This window comes from Ailuropoda melanoleuca, chromosome 9 (assembly GCF_002007445.2).
Source record: "Ailuropoda melanoleuca isolate Jingjing chromosome 9, ASM200744v2, whole genome shotgun sequence".
NCBI lineage: Eukaryota > Metazoa > Chordata > Mammalia > Carnivora > Ursidae > Ailuropoda > Ailuropoda melanoleuca.
The window spans coordinates 26,795,291-26,818,732 of NC_048226.1; the positions used below are offsets into that span (position 1 = coordinate 26,795,291).

Consider the following 23,442-nt stretch of genomic DNA (forward strand, 5'->3'; position numbering starts at 1 on the left):
CTCCCCCTGCTTGTGTTCCCTCTCTCGCTGGCTGTCTCTATCTCTGTCGAATAAATAAATAAAATCTTTAAAAAAAAATAATAATAATGATTTTATTAATTATATTTTAATGAAAAAGAGCATAACCATTTTACCATACCTGGTTCATTTATTCTGCCAAACGTATGCCTAGTGTTGTGTTTTCTGGTCTTGAAACATGTTTCACAAAAATCAAAGTCATCACAGTTTCTGCATTTGAATCTAGATCCATTGATAGGAAACATCTGACAGCCATCACACCTATTTTTAAAATAACCATTGGGTTGTTAAGAAAAAGATAAGGTCATTTATTAAATTAAGGCAATTTATTAAATTTAATTCCAAAGAAAACTATTCCTCCCAAACAAATCTAGCAATATAAAAATTAACTCACGTAACTCCAGGATGAACACTAGGCACCAACTCCATTTCTGACAACAGCCCGGTCCAGTGAGACTGCTGAGGAAAGTCGACAATGACATCTTTTCCATTTGCACTGAAAGCTAGGACACAACAGAAATTGCTGAAACATCTTGGTCACCAATAAAAACCTAATGTTAAAATTTAAACTATACCTAATCACGTGATAATTATACTGTAGTTATTTATGTTTTACAAAGAGAGACAAACCAAGATACTTATGGATGGACTAACACATCATGTCAACCAGGGATTAGCTTCAAAATAATCAAGGGAGGGAATCATGGATGAAACAACCTTGGCCAGGGGTAGACAACTATTAACGCCAGGTAATGGGCACAAGGAGGTTCATTACGCTATATTCTCTACTTCTGTATATGTATGAAATTTTCCACAGTTTGTTTCTTTGTTTTTAATTACATCAAGTCAAAAACTTCATTTAGTATCTTAGGAAATAAGGATCACAAAAATAATGTTAAGAGATCTCTTGTCCTCTGGTGAGAACACTCTGCTACTTAAACATTAACTTCTGAACCAAGTTCTTATTTATCTGTGCACAGATAAAATTTATCTGTGTTTTGACTTATAACGCTTTTAAGAACCTCTTAAGTAAAGAAAAATGTTAAACTAAAGTTAAATGTTAAATAAGCCATTTGTTTTTATGTAACCTGAGACATTCTAACACTCCCACACACTGGGGAAGCACCACCATTATGACCATTTCTAATCTAAGCTATTTAACAGCAAGAGGGTTTTGTACAAGGTTCAAACAAAACAAAACAGGATCTCTTTATGGCCTTAAAAGAGTTTAAAGATAAAATAAAACCACAAGCATTTTTAATTACTTCTCATGCAATTGTTAAAATGGACATAGGATACCTTTTAATGTATACCATGTGTTTGATTTGAAATTTCAATAATATCACATTAAATATAAACTGAAAAGAATTTTGTGTTTCCAGTTCTTAATTCACATCATTTGCACCTTTCCATTTCTTAAATTTAGTCCTAAATTTTATTATAGCAGAGAGAGACAGAAATAGTCCCCAACTGAGGGAGTTGGCCACTCACATATAGGCCATTTGGCAGAATGACAGAACAAGTTTACAGAACACCAACATCAAACAAGGTTACCCTGTGACTGTGACAGATCAAGACAAAGGCAAAACCACTCTTTAGTCAGTCTGATCAAGTTCAAATCTAATCCAAACCACAAACACAACCAGACACCCTCCCCAACCTCCCACCTCCCCCATTCTGGTTAGTATGAACAACTGCTTCCTTGCCAACCATTAACTCCATCCTAGCTCCATTTTTTTTCCTGCCTTATAGATTAATATTTATTATTAAGACACCCATTCTTAGAATCACCCCACTCCTTTGAACCCTTCCCAAAATATCCAACACAAACCCCATTAGTCCTTTGTTATACCCACTTATGGAGATGCCCCATTTTCCAGGGTATGCATCCTCCCAAGTGGTAATGAGTTAATAAACCTCACTCTATCAACTATAGGCGTGTTCCTGGTCTAGAGAGCACTGACAAGCAAAAAAATGCTATTTATAGATCATAGACTTTCATCATACTTATTTTTCTTGCCCTTGAATGAAAAAGAAATGAGTTTATTACATTAGCTGATGAAAAGCTAGCATCTGGAATTTTGTTGCCTGGATAATATTACCTTTCACAACCCCCACACTTTGATGAGTCACAGATCCCCACTTGTATTTTGGTGTGGTGACTGAGGCTTTGACACGAACTTTATCACCAATCTTTATGTGAGAAGGAGAACTTGGTGGAGGATAGCCTAGAGATTACAATAACAAGCAAACTATAATTAGTATTTATTCCTGAGAATTCTGTCTCTGCTTAAGAAAAAGTAAAAGAACTTACTTAAGAATGTGCTCACCTATAAGTTCCACGTGAATATACCTAACCCAGTAAGTGCCTCCTTTCTGCTGCCAATCACACTGCACATTGAGGTCATGTAGTCCATCTCTATCCAATTTAATAACTTTGCCCACGTCTCCTTCACACACTTCTTCATATGTTCGACAGCATCTAACCATCATTCCCACCTAAGATTAAAATTAAAATAAAAATCCAATCCAGTGTATAGATGAAATGAACAATTATAAGTAGCATTATTCTATTTCTAAGAAAGGATTTCCTCTAGGACCCAGGGTGTACTCTCAAAATCATTTTACACTAAATGGAACCAGGGCTCTTTAGAAAACTGGCTGGCTCAATGTCTGGAGCAGGAAATACATTAAGATGAACATGGATCAACTTATGCCATAAAGCAAGGGAGCTCTCAAAGATCAAAGTGTTCACTCAAAAGAACAACTTGATCAATAGGAATAATGGCTGAAACACAGCAAATACATATCAGCCAATAAATTCATCACAATGAAAATAAGCAAAGTTTCTTGGTCACCTCTGTAAGTTCCATGGCACCAATTCACCATTCTGAAAATTGATAAAGCAAAACAAAAACAAAACAAGCATTTATTCTGTCTTTCCTATATAAACTGTATTATAAAGAATAACTAGAGTTGATTCAAAAAGAGTTCAGAGAATAAACTCCAGCTAATAAATTTGGAAGGCATGACAAAGTTAGAAAACCACTACTGTGCAAGCCCTCATGATGAGTCTAGGTGATGACACAAATGGCTACCAAAGCACCAAAATGAACAACAGAGAACTCCTTAACAGATGGAAGTAGACTAACAAGACCTAACCAACAATACTGCATGCTGGTCCATATGATGCATTCGTGCCTAAGATACTGTCCGAGTCCAACAGTTCCCTCCAACCCCACCAGACCTTATTCTGACTTTACAGGAAATGCAGAGGAGGGAGAAAGCTGTGATCCAACAAAGTTTAGCCACAAATAAATGACATGAAAAGGAGAAAAAAAGGAGGGGAAAACTGTTCCAGGTTAGAAGACACTTCAGAGGGGCGTTGGGTGGCGCAGTCGTTAAGCGTCTGCCTTCGGCTCAGGGCGTGATCCCAGCGTTATGGGATCGAGCCCCACATCAGGCTTCTCCACTATGAGCCTGCTTCTTCCTCTCCCATTCCCCCTGCTTATGTTCCCTCTCTCGCTGGCTATCTCTATCTCTGTCAAATAAATAAATAAAATCTTTAAAAAAAAAAAAAAAGACACTTCAAAAGACATCACCTAAATGTAAGGTGAAAAATGTTAAGGTAAACAAACCTTGTTTGTATCCAAATTCAAAAATACTACTGTTTTAAAAAGCAATTTCTGAGAAAACGGGAAATCTCAGCAAGCACTGGATAGACGATGATATTATGGAATTATTGTTTATTTTGTTACCTAATGTTAGGTAACAGTAATGTTATGTTAAAAACAAATCCTTATCAGGGCACCTGGCTGGCACACCCAGTAGAACACGAGACTCTTGATCTTGGGGTCGTGAGTTCAAGCCCTGCACTGAGCATACAGCTTACTTTAAAAAATCAAAAAAGACAGATCCTTTATCTATATTGACATATTCACGGATGAAATGAGATGGTTTCTGGGATTTTCTCTGAAGTATACTAACCAGAAAAGAATTAAAACAAGAAAAGAAAGGATTTAAGATGCAGAAAGGACTACATAAAGAGCCTAACAAGATTTTTAAAAATTGGCAGTAAGAATGATGTAAGAAAAACAAGCAAAAATAGATTTTTAAAAGTGTTCAAAATGGGGATAATTGAGAAGCACATGTCTCTGTGCCATGTCATTATGGACAAACCACCTTTTGCTCTCTAGCTCTAGCACCCCTTGTTCATCTTCTGTTCCTCTGTCCTCTGCTCTAGTGACAGTGGCCTCCCTGCTGGGTGCTGTGCCCTCCCCTACCAGGTTTCTGACTTTCTAAGATGCTTGAACATTGCTGACTGGAGACCTGAGCAAAGCTCCTGGCTAAGACATTTACTCACCTGAATGTTCTCTCTCACATACACAGCATAATCATCATTACTCAAGAAATCAGCTCGTTTTTTGTACGTCTGGCTTTCTGTTACAACAGCACCAGTAGACTACAAAAGATAAATATATTTTTTAAAAATTGTAAGCCAGATAAACCTACTTAAAAAGAAGTATGTGAAATCTTTAATATTAAAACACAAACTATGAAATATTATGCTGTATTTTCACTAAAAATTCTTCATTTTAAAAATATTAAATATTATAGTAAACGGAATGAATATGAAAAGCTAAAAGTATAGAAAATTTCTGAGACATTTCCAAATTAATCCCATGAAATGATTTACTTAAATCAGAAGTCACTGTGTCATATAAAACATGTTTTTTAAATAAAGTATAGTCTAATGGCTACCCAACATCATTAGATGTTGGAACAAGGGGCTGATTAAAGCTGAAGTAATTAAGGCACAGAAAACCCAGTCAGCACTTGGCAGCTTCATTATGTGAGTGGCAGAACTGCAGAGAGGCCCCATGGAACAGCATGCAGGAAACCCAGAGCACAGATCAGGTTGACAAAAAGGTGGGGCAACCACACAGGAGGCACTGACCACAGCGTAGGCCGAGTCGTCCACATCCTCCACCACCTCCTCATCCGAACACTCCTCAGACCCTGTGTCTGCATCCGAGAGATCCGTGACCTGCACGTCAGCATGGTCCAGCAGCCACCCAACCAAGGCCTCCACGCCTACAAGCAAGCACACACAGAGCACCCACAGTGGGGATCTACAGCACCACCCTGCCTGCAGGCTGCTGCTGTTAGCATTTCAAGGTAAACCTGCAAACAAACGTGTGGGCACAGCAAGTGAAGCACCCACAAGGAAAACAACATACCTGGCAAGCCAGCAGCATTCCCAGAGGCACCAGTGAGTGACTTCAGCGCAAACTCTATGTTCCTTCTAGGAAATCCCATTTCCATGAGCTGAACCACAATTGGCAGAGCAGGGGCAGGTGACTGTTTGCGCTTCTTTGCTCTGACAGGGCGAACATGCTGCACAGGGACAGGCGTTGTGGCCTCACTGGAGCTGCAGTCTTCAAACACTGGGCTTGATGGGTGAGTGGACTCCACAGCCAAATACTGACATACAGCCAGAGCTGCAGCCTGGACAAATGAGAGTGGAGCTGGGAGGTTTATAAAAGGCAAGAGACTGGGGTGTCTGGCTGGCTCAATTGGTAGAGCATGCAGCTATGGATCGTGGGGTCATGAGTTCCAACCCCACTTTGGGTATAGAGTCTACTTTAAGAAAATAAAAAATACATATTTTTTAAGAAAAGTCAAGAGACTCAAGCAGTCTAAGAAAATGGAAATTACGAGCTTCTACTATGAAACACAGTACAGAAGTATAGGAAACTCAGACTTACATGTGTTATTTTTAAATGAATGGATAAAACATGTTAAACAACAAAGACAACTTTCATAGTTTAATGCATTGGAAAGATGTGATGGTCAAATAACTCCTGCTTCAGCATACACAGCGCCCAGTAAATTAGCCAATTATCAATGTCCATTAAACTTCACAGCCACTCTGAGTAGGAAACAAGCTGAGCAAGTTAAATGCAGAATGAGTGGGGCTGGATGGGAAGGAAGGAGTCCCTGAACCCCTCCCCATGAAGAGGCAGCGTCCACAGTCTCCTGCTCTTTTCCTCTGTAAGATAACCCAGAGATGGCATGTGACTCTCTCATGTACCATCAAGTCAACTCTCAATGATTCACAGGTAAAAGAACCACTCTGAGAGTTAAACATGGTATAAAAAATAAGGGAAATAAAAAATACTGGAAAACAAATTACAATCAATCAATGAACATATGCATTGCCAGGGTCTATAGCTGGGACTCCCTACCTCCAGTACACATAGTAGTTCCTGAACTACTCGAAACTCTCTGCTCCTCATCTCCATTTACTCTCATAGGGTCTAAGAATTGCTTTTTTTTTTTTTTTAACTGAGCATGTGAGGAAGAAATTAAGAGAAACCGAGGACTCCCTTAAGCCTTTCAGTGCTTAGAAGTGTTAAAAACCAAAGGTTCGCTGTGAAGTGTGAATAACTCAGAAGTGACAGGCTTCATTCTAAAAGCTTACAATTCTGAACTAGACAGAGTTAGAAGTTCTGGTAATGGGCACTTAGGGTGCACTGGACTAAGTCTCTACTAATAATAATGAACCCTGAACAAAATATTTTCAAAAACTGTTTGAAGGTCTGGGAGATCAGCCAAAGCAGTCAAAACTGGAATAGGTACAACCCTTGACCGCAAGGGAAACCAGCAGGGAAGGTGACAGGGCAGTGTTTATTAGACTACAGTCAGAGACTGGAATTCAGTCCTGCCAGAGCAATTAGAAAGAAGGGAGAAATCATAAAATCTGTACACAGACTATCCCAAATTACTGACTGATTCCAAAACTAAGCATCTGTGAGACCCTGAAGTCCAGCATAAAGGAAATGCTGGAAGGCTATAGCTACCCAGCGCTAGAGAGATAGTCTGAGGTCCCAGTCCAACCAAGTTAGATGGAGTTGGTCAAGGTGTAAGGTTCCCACTGAAACCTCAAAAAAGATTCTAAATCCTGGGATCGAGTTCCACATGGGGCTCCCCATTCAGCAGGGAGTCTGCTTCTCCCTCTCCCTCTGCCCCTTCCCTCTACTTGTACTTGCACTCTCTCTCTCTCTGCCTCAAATAAATAAATAAAATCTTTAAAAAATAATAAAAAGTTAAAAAAAAAAAAGAATGATGGCTGAATTTCCATCAGAATCAATGGAGACAAACAAAACAATGAAAGATCTCTTTTTATGGGGCACCTGGGTGGCTCAGTCAGTTAAGCATCTGTCTTCGGCTCAGGTCATGATCTCAGGGTCCTGGGATCGAGTCCCATATCGGGCTCCCTACTCAGTGGGGAGTCTGCTTCTCCCTCTCCCTCTGCTGCTCTCTTGCTTGCACTCTCTAATAAATGAATAAAATCTTTTAAAAAAAGATCTCTCTTTGCTGCAATAGTCCTTCTCAACTCTTAACGATAACTCTGTGTTTCCTTCTACATCTTTCTTAACACTGGGCACCTCCCAGCGTGATTTCAGGTTGCATTCTGCCCCATTCACTCTTTAATTGCTCTCAGTGTCCTCTTTTTAGCTCTACAGGTGATGAGAAAAGCTGCCACACTGTGTCCAGTTTAACCGGAACTCTCATCTTAGTGGTTTTCAGAACTAACAAGTAGCTGGCATTCAGGCCATTTCAAAGAAGGCACGGCTCCCTATCCTCATGTCCAACATTTCTTGCCTTCTCCCTTTGCACTCCACTTTCCTCCCACCTGATTGCTGTCAGCCCTCCCATCAGCCTGATGCAGCTGCTTCCTCACTCCCTCAACTCCCTGCAGTCTTGGTCTCTGAGGATATCTATTAGAGTATGTTCCACCTGCCAAACTGAGCACTCAAGGTTTTGCTTTTGTCTTTGATATTTTATCCAGAGTTTTTTAGATATTACACAGAAAGAAGAATTTTTATTTTTTTTTAAGATTTTATTTATTTATTTGAGAGAGAGCATGAGCAGGGGAGAAGCAAAGGGAGAGGGAGAAGCAGATGCCCAACTCAGCAGGGAGCCTGATGCAGGCTCCATCCAGGACCCCAAAATCATGACCTGAGCCAAAGTCGACGCTTAACTGACTAAGCTACCCAGGTGCCCCAAAAGAAGGATTTTTTAGGAACAACTAATCCTTCATGCTGCAGGCCATGAAAATCCACATCACTCTCAGACCTGGTCACATGTTGTACTTCTGTGGGAACTTGGCCACAGCCCCAGCCCCAAGTTATACTGTGCAGCACATGTGCTCTGCAACAGGGCAAAGACTGTGAGCCTGGCAGCAACAGGGCATGCCCAAGAAAGCCTTTGGAGTGAGTAGAACAAACATCCCACTGCAATATTCCTAGGTCTAATGGGGCTCCTTCAACAACAATATTTCCTAGAAAAAGATCACACCATAAATATTTGAGCATCTGACCCATGTTGAATCTCATTAACTTTATCAAATAATTCACACATATTCAAAATAAGGTTAAACTTTGACATGCCTGGGTGACTTGGTTGGTTAAGCGCCCAACTCTTGATTTCAGCTCAGTCAAGATCTCAGGGTCATAAGATCGAGCCCTGCATCAGGCTCCACACTCAGTGTAGAGTCTGTTGTCCCTCTCCCTCCCCCAGCTTGCTCTCGCTCTCTCTCAAATAAATAAATAAAACCTTTAAAAAAATAATAATAAGGTTAAACTTTAACTCACCCATTCTCTAACTAGTATTATAATGCTCTATGACAAACATGGTTAAAGCCTGAACTAGTCATAAGAATTATTTTGGCATATCATTTAAAATTCAGAATATATCCTTAAGAAAACACACATCTAGGAAAAAATACTGTTCCTGATTTCATGTACCAAATTAAAATTGCCAAGGCTGTTACTGTACCTCTAGCTCCTGTTTGTCAAATATGGCCTTCACTGGAGATGGCTGGGTGGCCGAGGCCAGTAACTGCTGCAAGAGGATCATTGGAGGCTGTGGCCCTTCAGGAGACATGTCCCCAAGGTCAGGGGATGCAGCTGCTCCATCATCTGAATTTAAAAAACAAAATATGAGCACATTATATTTTCAACTCCTAACATCTCTTTACTATTAAAGATAATGCATTAAACATGTTAAACCGAATCTGATCTCTACCTCTTCAAGCACTGGACCATCAAAATCTTCAAGGCTCAGATATCAAAAACAATTCTCTAACGAATTTTCCACTCCTGCTTTTTGGCATCTGTCCTTTGTTAGTTCATGTGTCTCTTTAGAGCCAAAAAAGAAGCTACTGCCCAAATTTCTGCCTTTGGTCCAATTCTTATACCTTCTCTTACTCAGCACACACTTCAGAAACCCCCTCTTCTATGGACACTCCCAAGTTTGTATTTTTAGCCCTGGCTTTTCCTGCTAACCCTGTTCAGACCATAAATTGACACCAATTCCCAATATGTTTTGTGGTCAGGGTAACATCTTTTTGCCTGTTTTAACCTGAGTAGCTTTGGGTGAAGCATTTAGCACTTCCTGTTAGCCCCATGCCCCTGAGTCTCACTGCCTCCAGCCCACTCACCATTTGAGTTTGCTGGCGCGTTGGTGACAACTTCAACTAATCCTCTAGATCAGGGGTTGGAAAATTTTTCTTTTGAAGGGACAGAGCGCCAACAGTTCAAGCTTACCAGCCACATGTCTATCACAGCTACTCAACTCTGCCACTGCAGAGTGAAAGCCACCTAAGGTGACATGTAAACAAGTGGGCATGGCTGTGTTCCCATAAACTTTATAAAAACAGGTGGCCATGGTAATTTGCCAAGCCCTACTCTACACAGCTCTGTCTGGAGGCCCTACTCTATCCCAAGCATGGGATAGTAACCCTGATTCAGTGCCTCCAGAGCTACTCATCAGGGTGACCAGAGAACAACCAATCCAATTCCCTGGGCTCTGGTTGCCTGATCTTCTACAATTGTGGATTATCTTTAAGGTCCCTACTGTCTAATACAGAATAAATCTGAACTTTGATTAGATTTACCTTATACTCAGCATATTAAAATTAAATTCACAGTACCAAAACACCCCAAATTCCACTGGACTTCCTAATTTTTGTCAAAAGCACTACCCTCTGCCCTCCCTGTAACTCAGGCTTGAAACATTAGCCATCTTTGACTTTTCACTGGTTTCCCATGCGGTTATCATCGAAAAGACTACACTGTTACAGTATCTACTGGAACCTTCTTTCCATTTTTCATGCCTTCCCCCAGAAGATACCTTATCACTTGACACAAAAGCAATTCTCTCATCTCCATGGCCTTCCTTTTTCAAATACTCCTATACCTCGCTAGATTTATCATCCTGAATATCAGTGGGTCCTCACTGGAGCTCTAAGTCAGCCTTGAGTTTCACCCTGGTATTCAAGACATTCTATCGCACGAATTCAGCTGACCTCTTCAGCTTTTGGCCCACGTTCATCAATAAACCCTGAGCTCCTTGCAAAGAGAAGCACTTAAACACTCACCCATACACCCACTGCTATATATATGCCCCTACTGTCTCTTCCACCAGGACAGAGCTTCCTCATCACACCGCACCTAGGGTTTGCCACACCCTTCAGAAGCTGCCCTCCCCAGCCCTCAGCCACCGGTGTCGCTAAGACACCAGTGGAACTGCCATTACATATTTCACAGTGCACTGGCATCATATCCTGCACAGAGCCATCTGCATTCATTTTCCCTTCTCACTCTGACCCCAGAGAGTTTGGGATCATAAATAAGGACTATCTTGCTCCCCATAATACTTCAGTACATATCTTTTAATAGATGATCAAAAAAATATTTCATATTGGGGTTTTTTCCTATTCAAAGTGATATAAGGTTATTCTACAAAACTGAACTTATAGAAAAGTATAAAGAAAATAGAGTCAGCTGAAATTCCACTGTCACAGTTTAGTAAGCAGATCAATCTATGGTATATCTACAAAGAGATATACACAGCAATGTGCTTTTTTATTTATCATTTTCACGTTTCCATGGCAATGAACATATATATGTATCATCATTGCGAATGATGCCATGGCATTCCACTGTGTGGATACACCACCCAATAACAGGCATTTAGGTGTCTCCAGTTTTCAACCTAAAAACAATACCAACAAAAAGGCCATAACGAGCACCATAAACACGTATCTTCATGCCTTTTCACGTGATAAATTCCCACAAGATGACTCACAGGTCAATGGAAAGATACAGAGAATAGAGAGATACAGATATAGCTATGTATGTGTGTGTGTGTGTGTATGCATTTTAAAGGGCAACATTTCCTTAAACGCCCATTAGATGGTTATACCAACTTAAATTCCCACTAGCAGTGTGTTAAAGCAGTATTACTTTGTATGTGTATAAACCACCTGAGGGCCTTATTAAAACGCAAACTCTGATTTCTTAGGTCTGGGGTGCAGCCTGAGAGTCTGCGTGTCTAACACAGTCCTATGTGCCATCAATGCTGCTGGTCCATGGGCCACACTTTAAATAACAAAACAGGAGAGCCCTGTTTTTCCTCCCTTACCACCAGATCCCTTCAATCTTTTTTGTCTTATAAGACAATGACACTGTCATTCACACTTCATTGATTATTGGCCACATTGCACATCTTTCTCATATATTTAGAAGCCATCTCTGTTTACCTTTCGGACTATTTACTCATGTCTTTTGCCATTTTCTATGGGAGTACCTGCCTTCCCTACAGATCTATAAGAGCTTCCTTAAAACATACCGGTATGAGCAGCTGTGACCTCCTGAACAGCTGGCTGAGACAAGATCTGCCTGAGCTGGTCCTGGTGGGAAAGCAGTGCACGACCCGCCTTCAGGATGTATAGTTTTAACTGCTGGCACCTCAGCAGATCCAGGTCTACTTGTCCTGTGGGAGAAAAGGACTCAGCGGGAATGACACACCCTGCTTGGGCTCTTCCCCTCACCAGCTCAGTGGCCTTAGGGAAGGTATTCCGCTCCCTGCACCGCAGTGCCATGGCTGCAAAGTGGCATAAACAATGCCCTGCCCTGTGGGAATTAGCTGGCCATGCCAAATACTGTCAGTAATGGAGGACTAGTCTTTTTTCCCAGTGTTATAATGAGTGTTTCTGGATAAGCATCCTCTACCTCCCCCAGATCTTCCCCTTTTCCTGTTCCCGATGCAGCTACTTTGATGAATTGGCATGAGAATTAAATGGTTTAACGCAGTTAGATCCATGTAAGTTATTATTAGTATAATCAAACGTTTCCCACATTGCTGAAACTTCAACCAGATACCTATGTGACAAAACAGTTTCACCTTTTCTTGCCAAGACTCCTCCAAGACAGTTTTGTTGGACACTCACAACATACAGTTCTTTAACAAGATCATGACACTCCCTGGAGTCTTAGCTAAACAAATGACTGCAGTGGTGCCTGACAGCCAACTGAGGAAGAAATTAAGATAGCTGCCACAAAGATGCAGGCAGACCACAAGAACTTAGCTGGGCTATAGTTGTGGCAACAGTACTCCAAGCAGGACATGTTGGAGGCCATGGAAGGCAGCATAGCAATGTGGGATGGAAGAGGATGGAGGAGCATAGGTGTCTTTCAGGCATCAAGCCTGAATGCCTGGCAGACAGGTTTATTCACTGTGATGGGAAACAGGGATCAAGGGACAAGGTTAGTGGAATTCTGAACATGCTGTGGTGTACATGCACATGGCCTTCCAGCCAGAGATGTGAACTGGATATCCAGAGTTAAAGGTGGTCACTGTCATGATTTGTAGTAGCTGTAGCAGCAATCACAGAAATATGGAGAAATGGGTGAGAAAACTCAGTAAGTGTGGGTACAATGAGCCAGAAGTTATGAAGAAAACCATAAGAATTTCCAACATGCAAAGAATAGTCAGGGAGAAGAAATCTCAAAGAACATGCAAAGGGCGGTGTAAGGAAAATTCAGGGAGCAATATTCCAGACCAAAGGAAGGAAGGCTTTAAGCACAGGTGACCTTGGTCCCAGCCCAACGTCCACAGATATGAAGCAAGCAAGGGGGTTCCAAACATGCAGGCCTTACTGAGTCTGGCAGTGATGAAGTCAAGAGCAAAGCTCCTGAAAGGCAATTGGGCCTAAGGGCCATGGCTGGGGGGTTAATAGGGAGGGAGAGAGAACACAGATTCCTCTTCAAAAAGCCTATTCAGAATAAATGCTGGCACTGGAAAACAGGCTTGAGGTGGAACCTGGGGCTCCTCAGGGGCTGCTCCCACCAATGCTGTCATTCTTTGTATTGCACACTCTTATCACCATGTTCAAGGTTTCATGCCCACCATAACTTAACAAATGGTCAATCCACTGAAACCCAAAGACTTTGGCAGGAGCAGGAACTTGCTCTGACAAAATGCCAAACATTGTCCAAGCAATACCAGTTAAGACCGTAGCGGTTCCATTAAGAAGCACCACATACTGACCTGCAAAACCCTGTTTAGGTGATTTCTTTACTTTATGCTTTTCCAATTTGCTTCCAGCAAGGTTTACCAATTGAGCCCAGACAGACAGCATCGGCTCTGTGAAGGGCAGGTTGGTGACACTGAATGCCACAGCAGGGAGCTAAAGCAAGAACACAAAACCTTCAAAGTCTGTTCAGTGAAATAAGCAAATGAAATGCTCTGAAAATTAACATAACCATGAATCTTAATTCTGAAATTATCACACATATCCATAAGTCTTCTTATATCTGAGAATAATCACTTTAAAAGATAACATTAAAGGCAAAATAGAGATTTATATATACAGTAAATATAACCTAAACTGATTCTTTCTTTAACAACTTGTGAACAATAATTACGTCAGAGTGGTGGTTATTATATTCTTAGACATTTTCTGTGCATTTCAAATTTTCTACAACATGTATATTTTCATTTCTGTAATAATCAAAAACAGTATTTTACAGGAAGATACACATCAAAGTAATATAAATCACTCTTTCCCTAAACATCCCTAATTCACAGATTTAATATAACAGTAGCTGCTACATAAAGTTATGTCACTCAACACAATTAATAAGCATTTTCTACATGAAGAAAGGTCATTTTTTAAGGAATCACCTTTAGGTTTCTTTAAAAGTTGAGTTGTTTAATAAAAAATAAACTTCAAAATTTGCATTTTACAATAATTAAAACAAACATAGTTACAAGTACCTTCTATGTTGCCAATGCCCTTTTATGTCTTTTTCAGCTAAAATAAGACATGAACTACTAATCCATGTAACAGCATGAGACAGGCCTATTTATCATAGGGGCACAAAGCAAACAAGTGAAGATAGACAGATGGCTTTCCTCAGGTTGCATAGCTTCCCAGACGGTAGACATGAACCATGAAAATCAAGTTCATTCCAGCACTGAAGTTAGAACCCAGTTCTAGTATAAAACTCCTCTGCCTTAATTAATAAGTAATTGAACACAAGTTCACCTACTGGTTTCAGCTGATTCAATGGGCAAACACGACACATCCGCATGTCTGAGAACTGTACAGTGATTCTGCCCTTCGGGGTAATGCGAGTCACCGTGCCTTCTCCAAACTCATCGTGCATGACTTGTCCCCCCAGGCGCAGCCGACCATCGATGCCTCCGATCACAGCCAGCACTGCCATGAGGCCCCCCACCTCGGGGTTTTCAGAGTCAGGAAAGTAGTCCTCTAACTGGGCCTAATGCAGACAAATAGCCAGCTTGAAGAAGAGAGTCCAGGGTGCTGCCTATTTCTTACACATTTACAGCTAAGCCAAGTTCATTTTTATACTAGTTTCTTCAACAGTTATTTCCAGTAAAATATTTTTTATAATAATTTTTTATTATGTTATGTTAGTCACCATACAGTATATCCTTAGTTTTTGATGTAAAGTTCCATGATTCATTATTTGCGTATAACACCCGGTGCACCATGCAATACGTGCCCTTCTTAATACCCATCACCGGCCTATCCCAGTAAAATATATTTTAAAATATCTTTAAACAAAATACATGTCACTTAAAAAGATAATTTAAAATTTAAATCAACATCTTACAGAAAAAAATTATCAGATCTGAAAACACGGCACCCACCCCCTCCGATGGCTTTCCTGTGCAGCTGCAGGTGACGGAGTGGAGCTGAGAGTTGATGTACTTGTTTATGAGTCCATTCCACTGACCCAGGGAGTGAAGTGTGCGGAGTAGCGCCACCACCTCTTCTGCCAGGGTGCTGCTATGGGTGGCGGTCAGAGAGGCCTGCGGGCGTGCCCTCCGCCGCCTCAGAGTAGATTCTGAAATAGATATATGAGGGAGGAGCTACAGGGTGCCCTGCTCACTTAACCAGGACACAAATAAGGAGAGCTGCCCACCTCTGAGGAATGGGATATCTGAAGAACAGGTGGCGAGCAAGCTGCCCAGGAAACCAAACAGCTTTTCCACAAGGCATTTCATATCCCTTGCCCTTTCGGTCTTGTCCCATGATGGAAGCACTGCTTGCAATAAATGCACAGCTAAGATCTGATAAAAGACAATTTAAAATGGGAAACGTTAAAGAAAACCACTATCTGTGATTTTAGCTTAAGAAATTACAGATTTTTACTTTCTTTTTTTTGTTCCTATAATGCAATTATGTGAAAACTCAGATATTCATTATTTTATAACCAGATAATTACACCCATGTTAATTAAACATACAGATTGTCAGGGATTAAAAAAAGGTACATTACAGATATTTATTTAATTAAAAAATAATTCTTTTCAGCTTAAATCTTCTAAAGACAATTATACTACAACTCCTCTGAAGCACATAAGGGCAGCTGGCAGGATTTACCACTTCAAAAACAAGCAAGGCAACTACAGTTTAGCAACTTAATCAATTTAAAATAATCAAAAACTTCAGCCCTTTGCACTAGAAAATCTACTTTGGGTTCGTTCCAGTTCTTTTCTGCACTCATTATTGAGTACAAGCACCTAATTATAATGACTGGGAGCACTGGTATCTTGATGCCACCTCTTAAGGGTCATACAGTCCCAAAACTCACACTGAGCAGGATCAGCCCAGCAGCACAATTACCTGCCGCTGCAGCGAGGCGGCGGTGAAAGGTGCATGTCCCTCCACGACCTTCATGAGCAGGGCAATCCACTGCGGGGAGCTGAGAGCGGCACACATGTGTGGCGTAAGTGCAATGCTCCGCACGAAGCCCAGCGTGCACCAGCTCCGGTGCTGCTCCCGGCACACCAGCCTGTTTGGGGAAGCTGCCAGAATGAAACAAACTAGCTTGGTATCGAATTTCCAGAAATAAATACTCAGTACAATCTACACTTTTAATTTACCTACCATGTTATTTTCAAAAATAACCTACTTTACAAATATATTACAATTTCACTCATTCAAAGCGAGAGCAGTGGGAGAAGACCCTGCAGTTAGCTCAAGGAACACTTTACAACACTCTTAAAACCTTTAAAGTACACAAGTAACTCAAACCAGTTAAGAAGTTTCATGTACTTATTATTTCTAGACAGTAAGAAAATGATTCACTATTCAAATTGCAGTTACTAGGAAGAGTGCATCTTGTGTATTTTTTTATAACCTCATGTGTTTTAAATATCTCCCATAATCTTGTTTACATTTAATCTGCACCACAAATTTCCAATCCAAGTTTAAGAAGTCTGCATTAATAGAACAAGACTAGGAGGCTTTCGTGAGGTGTATCCAATTTGACTGACGCAACTGACCCTGTCTGCTCCTCCTGGCTTCCAGGTCTCCGCTCATGGGCACCCCGGGGCTTCCACTCTTTCCTGGCAGAGGCCCGCCTGCCAAGGCCCAGCTCTCCTGCTCTCCAGGCTCCCAGGGGCACCGCCTTCAGACACATGTTAATGCCTGCACTCAATCACACTCACACACTCACAAACACATCAATTTCCACACAGTCACACCCTACCACAATCACATGCTCATTCTCACAGTCTGATATACGCACACACAATCACTCATAATTATTCATCAACAAACACACCCAGCTACTCACACATTCACACTCACTTCCACTTCACACTCATACCTGTAGCCACTCAAATACTCAGTCTCAGAGACAAACTCGCACACTCACACTCAGACTCACTCACATACTCACAACCACTCTCACACTTAAACACACACTGACTCCTCCCACTTAGTCAACTCATTCTCTCCACATTTAAACACATTTACATTCACATACAAACATTTCAGTGGGCTGAACTGTATCCCCCAGAATTCGTGTTCACCCAAAACCTCAGAATGTGACTTTATTTGGAAATAAATTCTTTGCAGATGTACTGAAGGTAAGGATTGAGATGACACTGTACTGAATCAGGGTGGACCTTAAACCCAATGAAAGTCTTTATAAAAGGCAGAAAAGGACACAAAGAGACACAGGGCAGTCCTCTGTGTGAAAATGAGGCAGAGCCTGGAGTGCTGTGGCCTCAAGCCAAGACAGCCTGGAGGTAGAAGAGACAAGAAAGGATTCTCTCCTGAAGTCTCTGCAGAGAACGCAGCCCTGCCAAAGCCTTGATTTTGGAGTTCTGGTCTCCAAAAATCTGAGGCTCCATAACTCTGTTATGGGCAGAACTGTGTCTTCCCCCTCCCAAAAGCAGTATGTTGAAGCCCTAACCCTGATATCTCAGAATGCGACTTATTTGGAAACGAGGCCATGGAAGATGTGAACTGTTTAGAAGAGGTTAAACTAGATTAGGGTGGGTCCCTAATCCAATTATGACTAATGTCCTCATAAAAAGGTGAGATTTGGAGACAGACACACACTCAGGTGAGGCTGAGGGCAGTAATCAACAAAGGAATGCCAAAGATTGCCAGCAAACTACCAGAAGTTAGGGGGGAGGCCTAGAACAGATCCTTCCCTCACAGCTCTCAGAAGGAACCAGCCCTGCTGACACCTTGATCTTGAACTGCTAGCCTCCAGAACAGGGAGAAAAAAATTTAGGACACCCAGGTATATGGTGCTTTCATGTGGCAGTCCAAGCAAAAGAACCAAATTTGAGGTAAGTTGCTATGGCAGCCCTAGGACACTGGTACACACGCACACTCACCCACATGCAAACACCCAAGCACACGAACACACACACACATACACACACACCAAATGCATAGCCCCAGTGCTCTGTAGGCCCACAACTATTCATTGCATACATGTCTTGTCCGTCGTTCCACTTTCCACTAACATTCGCAGCAGTCCACACAGGGTCTTGGTGGCTTCACTCTGCATGATTTCAGCGTGCACTCCAGCAGAGAGACAAAGAGTTTGCAATAAATTAACAGTACTGGTAAGCATCATTGCAGTGGGATGAATGTTCCTTTCAATTTGTTCAGCTTCTGGAAAAAAGTATCAAAATAAGAACCTATACTCCCAAATAGAACTGGAAAATGTCCCTGCGTGTGATTTAAGGGATTTTAATAACCCAGTCTTTTAAGGAATTTCCTATCACAATTTTTACTGTGGAAAGGGAAACAGCTCTTTATAAGAAAAGATGGAATTCAGAATGCACTAAACACCCTAATCATCTCTGCCCCCACTTTCCTCAAAGGAAATAAACCTTCTAAATTAGAGTTTACTTTTTTAAAACGATCTCTGCACATAGCTCAGAAGCACTAAAACAATCTCAAGGATTTACTCTTTTAGAAAGACAACTTATCAAATGTCAAGAGCTGCTTGCTGACAAGGTAGCTATGCCCTGGATGAAGATGGAAGTGTCTGTGCCATGGAGGGGAACCAAAGGCTCGTCGTGTGTCCAAGGCACTGACTTTCTGACAAAGAGGCATGTAACAGCAGAGCCACAGTTCTTTCACTTAGCCAGCTCTGCTCAGGCCCTGACTTCCCTGAGTAAAAACAAAACCAGCCCTGACCATCTATGCGTGATTCCAGGTTTCACATATGGTACTCCCAATAGCCCCAAAAGGGAGGCATCATCTATTCACATCTGAAGGGGCCTGGACCCCCACAAGAGGTGGACGGAACACAGCCTTTTCCACTCTCCACACCACCCATTCTCTACTGAGCTCAGCCTCCCCTGACCATACAAATGACTTCCAAGGCCTGACCATGCAGTGCATACAGCCAGCACCTGAGCCCAAGAATCCACCCTGGCCTCCTAAGACAGTCTCACTGAGACCAGCTGTGGGAAACTTCATTCATACATCCCAATGTCTGTTGGACACATCTAAAAATGTCATAAAGTGCTCCTCCCACAACCCTTAGATAGGATTGAACTTTCTAAGTTCACTCCAAATTCTCACCTCAGGTTTCTTTAAGACAATACAGTACTAACTCCATAATATTCCTAGTCCACCAGGCACTGGCTCACTACCTCAGACACAGGCTCAGAGCCAACCAAGAAGGTCCACCAGAGGTGAAGACATAGCAAGCCCTGCACTGCCAAACCGTACTTCACTGTCCCCAAAGGGAGCAAGAGAGTCAAATCCAGCTAGGCTACCAGTTACCAGAGCCATGCTTTTAACTCCTGCATCAGCATCACCTGGGGCTTATTTAAACTGAACCTTCAGGGGCAAGTCCAAAACTACAGACCATGGTCCACATCTGAGTCCTAACACTGTTATCATTCCCAGATGAAAAAGATGACCAGCTGTCATTAGCACACAGCTTTCCAGGTTGCCCCAGACTAAAGAGCCCCAAGGCACCGACCAGAGTCATCCTCTGTGTCCGAGTCCTCTGCTGAGGGCTGTGTGGAGGCCGGCAGCTCTGCTAACTTGAGGTCATACTTCCCCTCCTTCCCCATCCTGTAGGAGTTGGTGCTGCCTGTGTCCCACTGGACCCTGATCCATCCGTCCTCTCCCAGTTCACCAATCACACGGCCAAGACCAGGAGGAGGTCCATCCTGAGGAAGCCAAAACAAAGATTAGTTAAGAGGGCGTACACCTGTTTTGTCACACAGAAAGCCTTTAAGGAATGCTATGTTATTGTGCACAGACTTTGTGCCCACAGACTGCTCCAAACATGCACAGCTGCAACATGCACAGCTCACATCATTACCATAAATCAAACATCAGGAAATAACTTGCTTATGCTCCCTTACGAAAGAGTTAAGTGGGAAAAGCATCATCTCGATTAGCATCCTCCCTAAGCCAATGCAGAGATGAGGCTTTCCAGTCTAGTCCTCGTGCCCTGTTCCTTGGCTCCCTCGATCCCCGACAGGGCTTCGAAACACCAGAAACCTGAAACAAGCACCCACATCTCTTCCTTTCCTCTTATTCTTCAGTTTTCCATCTGGAACCTAAAGTGGAAACTCCGACTCTCATTTCTATGAGTGAAAGCTGTTTTTAGGATGCTGCTACCTGTTATAGGACACTTTTGAGATGATTCTGATGAGGCCCATACTTAAAAATGAGGCTGAGAAAACCTAGAGATGACAAGAATGCAACCACACTGTAGGAAGGTGAGCACCGTCCTTCAGTAGTGACTATGGTAATGGCACAGATACCAGCCCCCAAAATCTCTACCTCGTGAGACCGGACAGAAGGTTGGGATTGATGTGCTACAAGGAGAAACAGCCACTGCCCAACTGGAACACCTAAAACTGCAAGGTTGGGCACTTAATGGGCACATGGCCATTGGCTCCCAGAGGCAGCATCTGGGTTTTCCTGCCTCACAGCTTTCAGAACACAATTACTAAGATGAAGTTTGTTCTCTCTTGCTTACTCTTGCCCTACTCTGGGCTGCCCCTCAAATTGAGCCTGTGCCAAGGAGTTTTTCTGAAAACAGCTGCCACCCTTTGAAGACCTGATCCTACCTGCGGTGCCCCTACAGCCACTGTTACTCTCTATTTATTTTGCCATTCACCTGCCCAGGAGCTAACTACATCACCAACTACATCATCTGTCAATTGCATAGGCCCTAAGTTAAAGTAGTTATTTACTCCAATTTCCACCCACTGATAGCATGCAAGTAAGAACGGTGACTAATGTGTGGCTAATGTGTTTAAAATCAAATCTGAGTACCTGATCACCCCATTTCCAATCAACACCTCTCATGACCCTGGTTCCAATCTTCATCATGGCAGCCAGTTCTGGCCCTGAAACTGGAAGCTGCACAGGAGCCATTTCCTTCCTTGTCTCTTCCAAAACTGTAGCAGAAGCTCCTCGGGCAGAAGCATTCATATCCTCTTCAACATTATCACAACTAGGACCTATCAGAGCATCAAACACAGCAGCTGAGCTAGTAAGTAGTTACAACTCCCTAATCTTAATACACTTTTTCAAAACTTATGAAGATAATTTTAAAGAATCTTATCGTGTAATCAATACAAAAAACCATGAAGGATTTATTGATGAGAATTTAAAATGAGAACCAAATATATAAATACGTATCTGAAGATATAAAAGATATAAAAAAAGCAACAGAGACATTTACTCTACTTCTAGGAATTATGCAACGCTCTCCAAAAAATTAAGTTAGAAAAACACTCACCACATATTTTTATTAGAATAGAAAAACAAAAGATAACCACCGAAATGTCTAACAATGAGAATCCAACAGTACATTAAAAGGATTATCCATCACGACCAAGTGGGATTCATCCCTGGGATGCAAGGGTGGTTCAACATTCGCAAATCTATTAGTGTCTTAGATTTTATCCAGAAAGAAAAATTCAAAAATCATATGATTCTCTCAATTGATGCAGAAAAAGCATTTGAAAAAATACAGCATCCTTTGCTGATGATTAAAACCCTTCAGAGTAGGGATAGAGGGTACATTCCTCAATCTCATAAAAACCATCTATGAAAAGCCTACAGCAAAAATCATTCTCAATGGGGAAAAGCTGGAAGCCTCCCCCTTAAGATCAGGAACATGACAAGGATGCCCACCCTCGCCACTACTATTGAACATAGTACTAGAAGTCCTTGCAACAGCAATCAGACAACAAAAAGGGATAAAAGGTATCCAGATCGGCAAAGAAGAAGTCAAAATGTCTCTCTTCGCAGATGACATGATACTCTATATGGAAAACCCAAAAGAATCCACTCCCAAACTATTAGAAGTTATAGAGCAATTCAGTAATGTGGCGGGATACAAAATCAATGCTCAGAAATCAGTTGCATTTCTATACACGAATAATGAGACTGAAGAAAGAGAAATTAGGGAATCCATCCCACTTACAATAGCACCAAAAACCATACGGTACCTTGGAATTAACTTAACCAGAGACGTAAAGGATCTATATTCTAGAAACTATAAATCACTCTTGAAAGACACTGAAGAAGACACAAAAAGATGGAAAAATATTCCATGCTCATGGATCGGAAGAATTAACATAGTTAAAATGTCCATGCTACCCAGAGCAATCTACACTTTCAATGTTATCCCAATCAAAATAGTGATGACATTTTTCAAAGAACAGGAACAAACAGACCTTAAATTTGTATGGAACCAGAAAAGGCCCTGAATCGCCAAGGAACTGTTGAAAAGGAAACACAAAGGAAAACAAAGGAAAAACAAAGCTGGGGGCATCACAATGCCAGATTTCGAGCTGTACTACAAAGCTGTCATCACAAAGACAGCATTACTGGCACAAAAACAGACACATGGACCAATGGAACAGAATAGAGAACCCAGAAATGGACCCTCGGCTCTTTGGGCAACTAATCTTTGATAAAGCAGGAAAAAACATCCGGTGGAAAAAAGACAGTCTCTTCAATAAATGGTGCTGGGAAAATTGGACAGCTACATGCAAAAGAATGAAACTTGACCACTCTCTCACACCATACACAAAAATAAACTCCAAATGGATGAAAGACCTCAATGTGAGACAGGAATCCATCAAAATTCTAGAGGAGAACATAGGCAACAACTTCTATGACATCGGCCAGAGCAACCTTTTTCACGACACATCTCCAAAGGCAAGAGAAATAAAAGATAAAATGAACTTATGGGACTTTATCAGGATAAAGANGAGCATGGAAAAACATCCGGTGGAAAAAAGACAGTCTCTTCAATAAATGGTGCTGGGAAAATTGGACAGCTACATGCAAAAGAATGAAACTTGACCACTTTTGCACACCGTACACAAAGATAAACTCCAAATGGACAGAAGGCCTCGATGTGAGACAGGAATCCATCAAAATCCTAGAGGAGAACATAGGCAGCAACCTCTACGACATCGGCCAGAGCAACCTTTTTCACGACACATCTCCAAAGGCAAGAGAAATAAAAGATAAAATGAACTTATGGGACTTTATCAGGATAAAGAGCTTCTGCACAGCCAAGGAAACAGTCAAAAAAACTAAGAGACAGCCCACGGAATGGGAGAATATATTTGCAAAGGACACCACAGATAAAGGACTGGTATCCAAGATCTACAAAGAACTTCTCAAACTCAATACACGAGAAACAAATAAACAAATCATAAAATGGGCAGAAGATATGAACAGACACTTTTCCAATGAAGACATACAAATGGCTAACAGACACATGAAAAAATG

The 23,442-nt window shown here is 41.6% G+C and overlaps 1 protein-coding gene across 7 annotated transcripts in view; it reads right to left on the bottom strand.

Annotated features, from left to right (window-relative positions):
• Positions 1 to 23,442, bottom strand: part of HERC2 (HECT and RLD domain containing E3 ubiquitin protein ligase 2) — a 234,929-nt gene that overhangs the window by 86,672 nt on the left and 124,815 nt on the right. For 6 of the 7 annotated variants that reach the window (XR_004627758.1, XM_019809923.2, XM_011237249.3 and 3 more), the window contains 17 exons: positions 20,962 to 21,149; positions 19,649 to 19,841; positions 18,139 to 18,321; positions 16,027 to 16,208; positions 15,324 to 15,471; positions 15,049 to 15,245; positions 14,424 to 14,654; positions 13,420 to 13,558; positions 11,719 to 11,862; positions 8,863 to 9,005; positions 5,259 to 5,526; positions 4,976 to 5,112; positions 4,382 to 4,480; positions 2,349 to 2,517; positions 2,121 to 2,246; positions 413 to 521; positions 140 to 279 (listed from right to left, as the gene is read on the bottom strand). Coding sequence is in view for 6 of the 7 variants with exons in the window: in XM_019809923.2 (XP_019665482.1) it covers positions 140 to 279; positions 413 to 521; positions 2,121 to 2,246; positions 2,349 to 2,517; positions 4,382 to 4,480; positions 4,976 to 5,112; positions 5,259 to 5,526; positions 8,863 to 9,005; positions 11,719 to 11,862; positions 13,420 to 13,558; positions 14,424 to 14,654; positions 15,049 to 15,245; positions 15,324 to 15,471; positions 16,027 to 16,208; positions 18,139 to 18,321; positions 19,649 to 19,841; positions 20,962 to 21,149 (2,796 nt within the window). In the remaining variant the exon portion in view is untranslated. The remainder of the gene's footprint in view (positions 1 to 139; positions 280 to 412; positions 522 to 2,120; positions 2,247 to 2,348; positions 2,518 to 4,381; positions 4,481 to 4,975; positions 5,113 to 5,258; positions 5,527 to 8,862; positions 9,006 to 11,718; positions 11,863 to 13,419; positions 13,559 to 14,423; positions 14,655 to 15,048; positions 15,246 to 15,323; positions 15,472 to 16,026; positions 16,209 to 18,138; positions 18,322 to 19,648; positions 19,842 to 20,961; positions 21,150 to 23,442) is intronic. The other variant, XM_019809922.2, reaches the window with a different exon arrangement.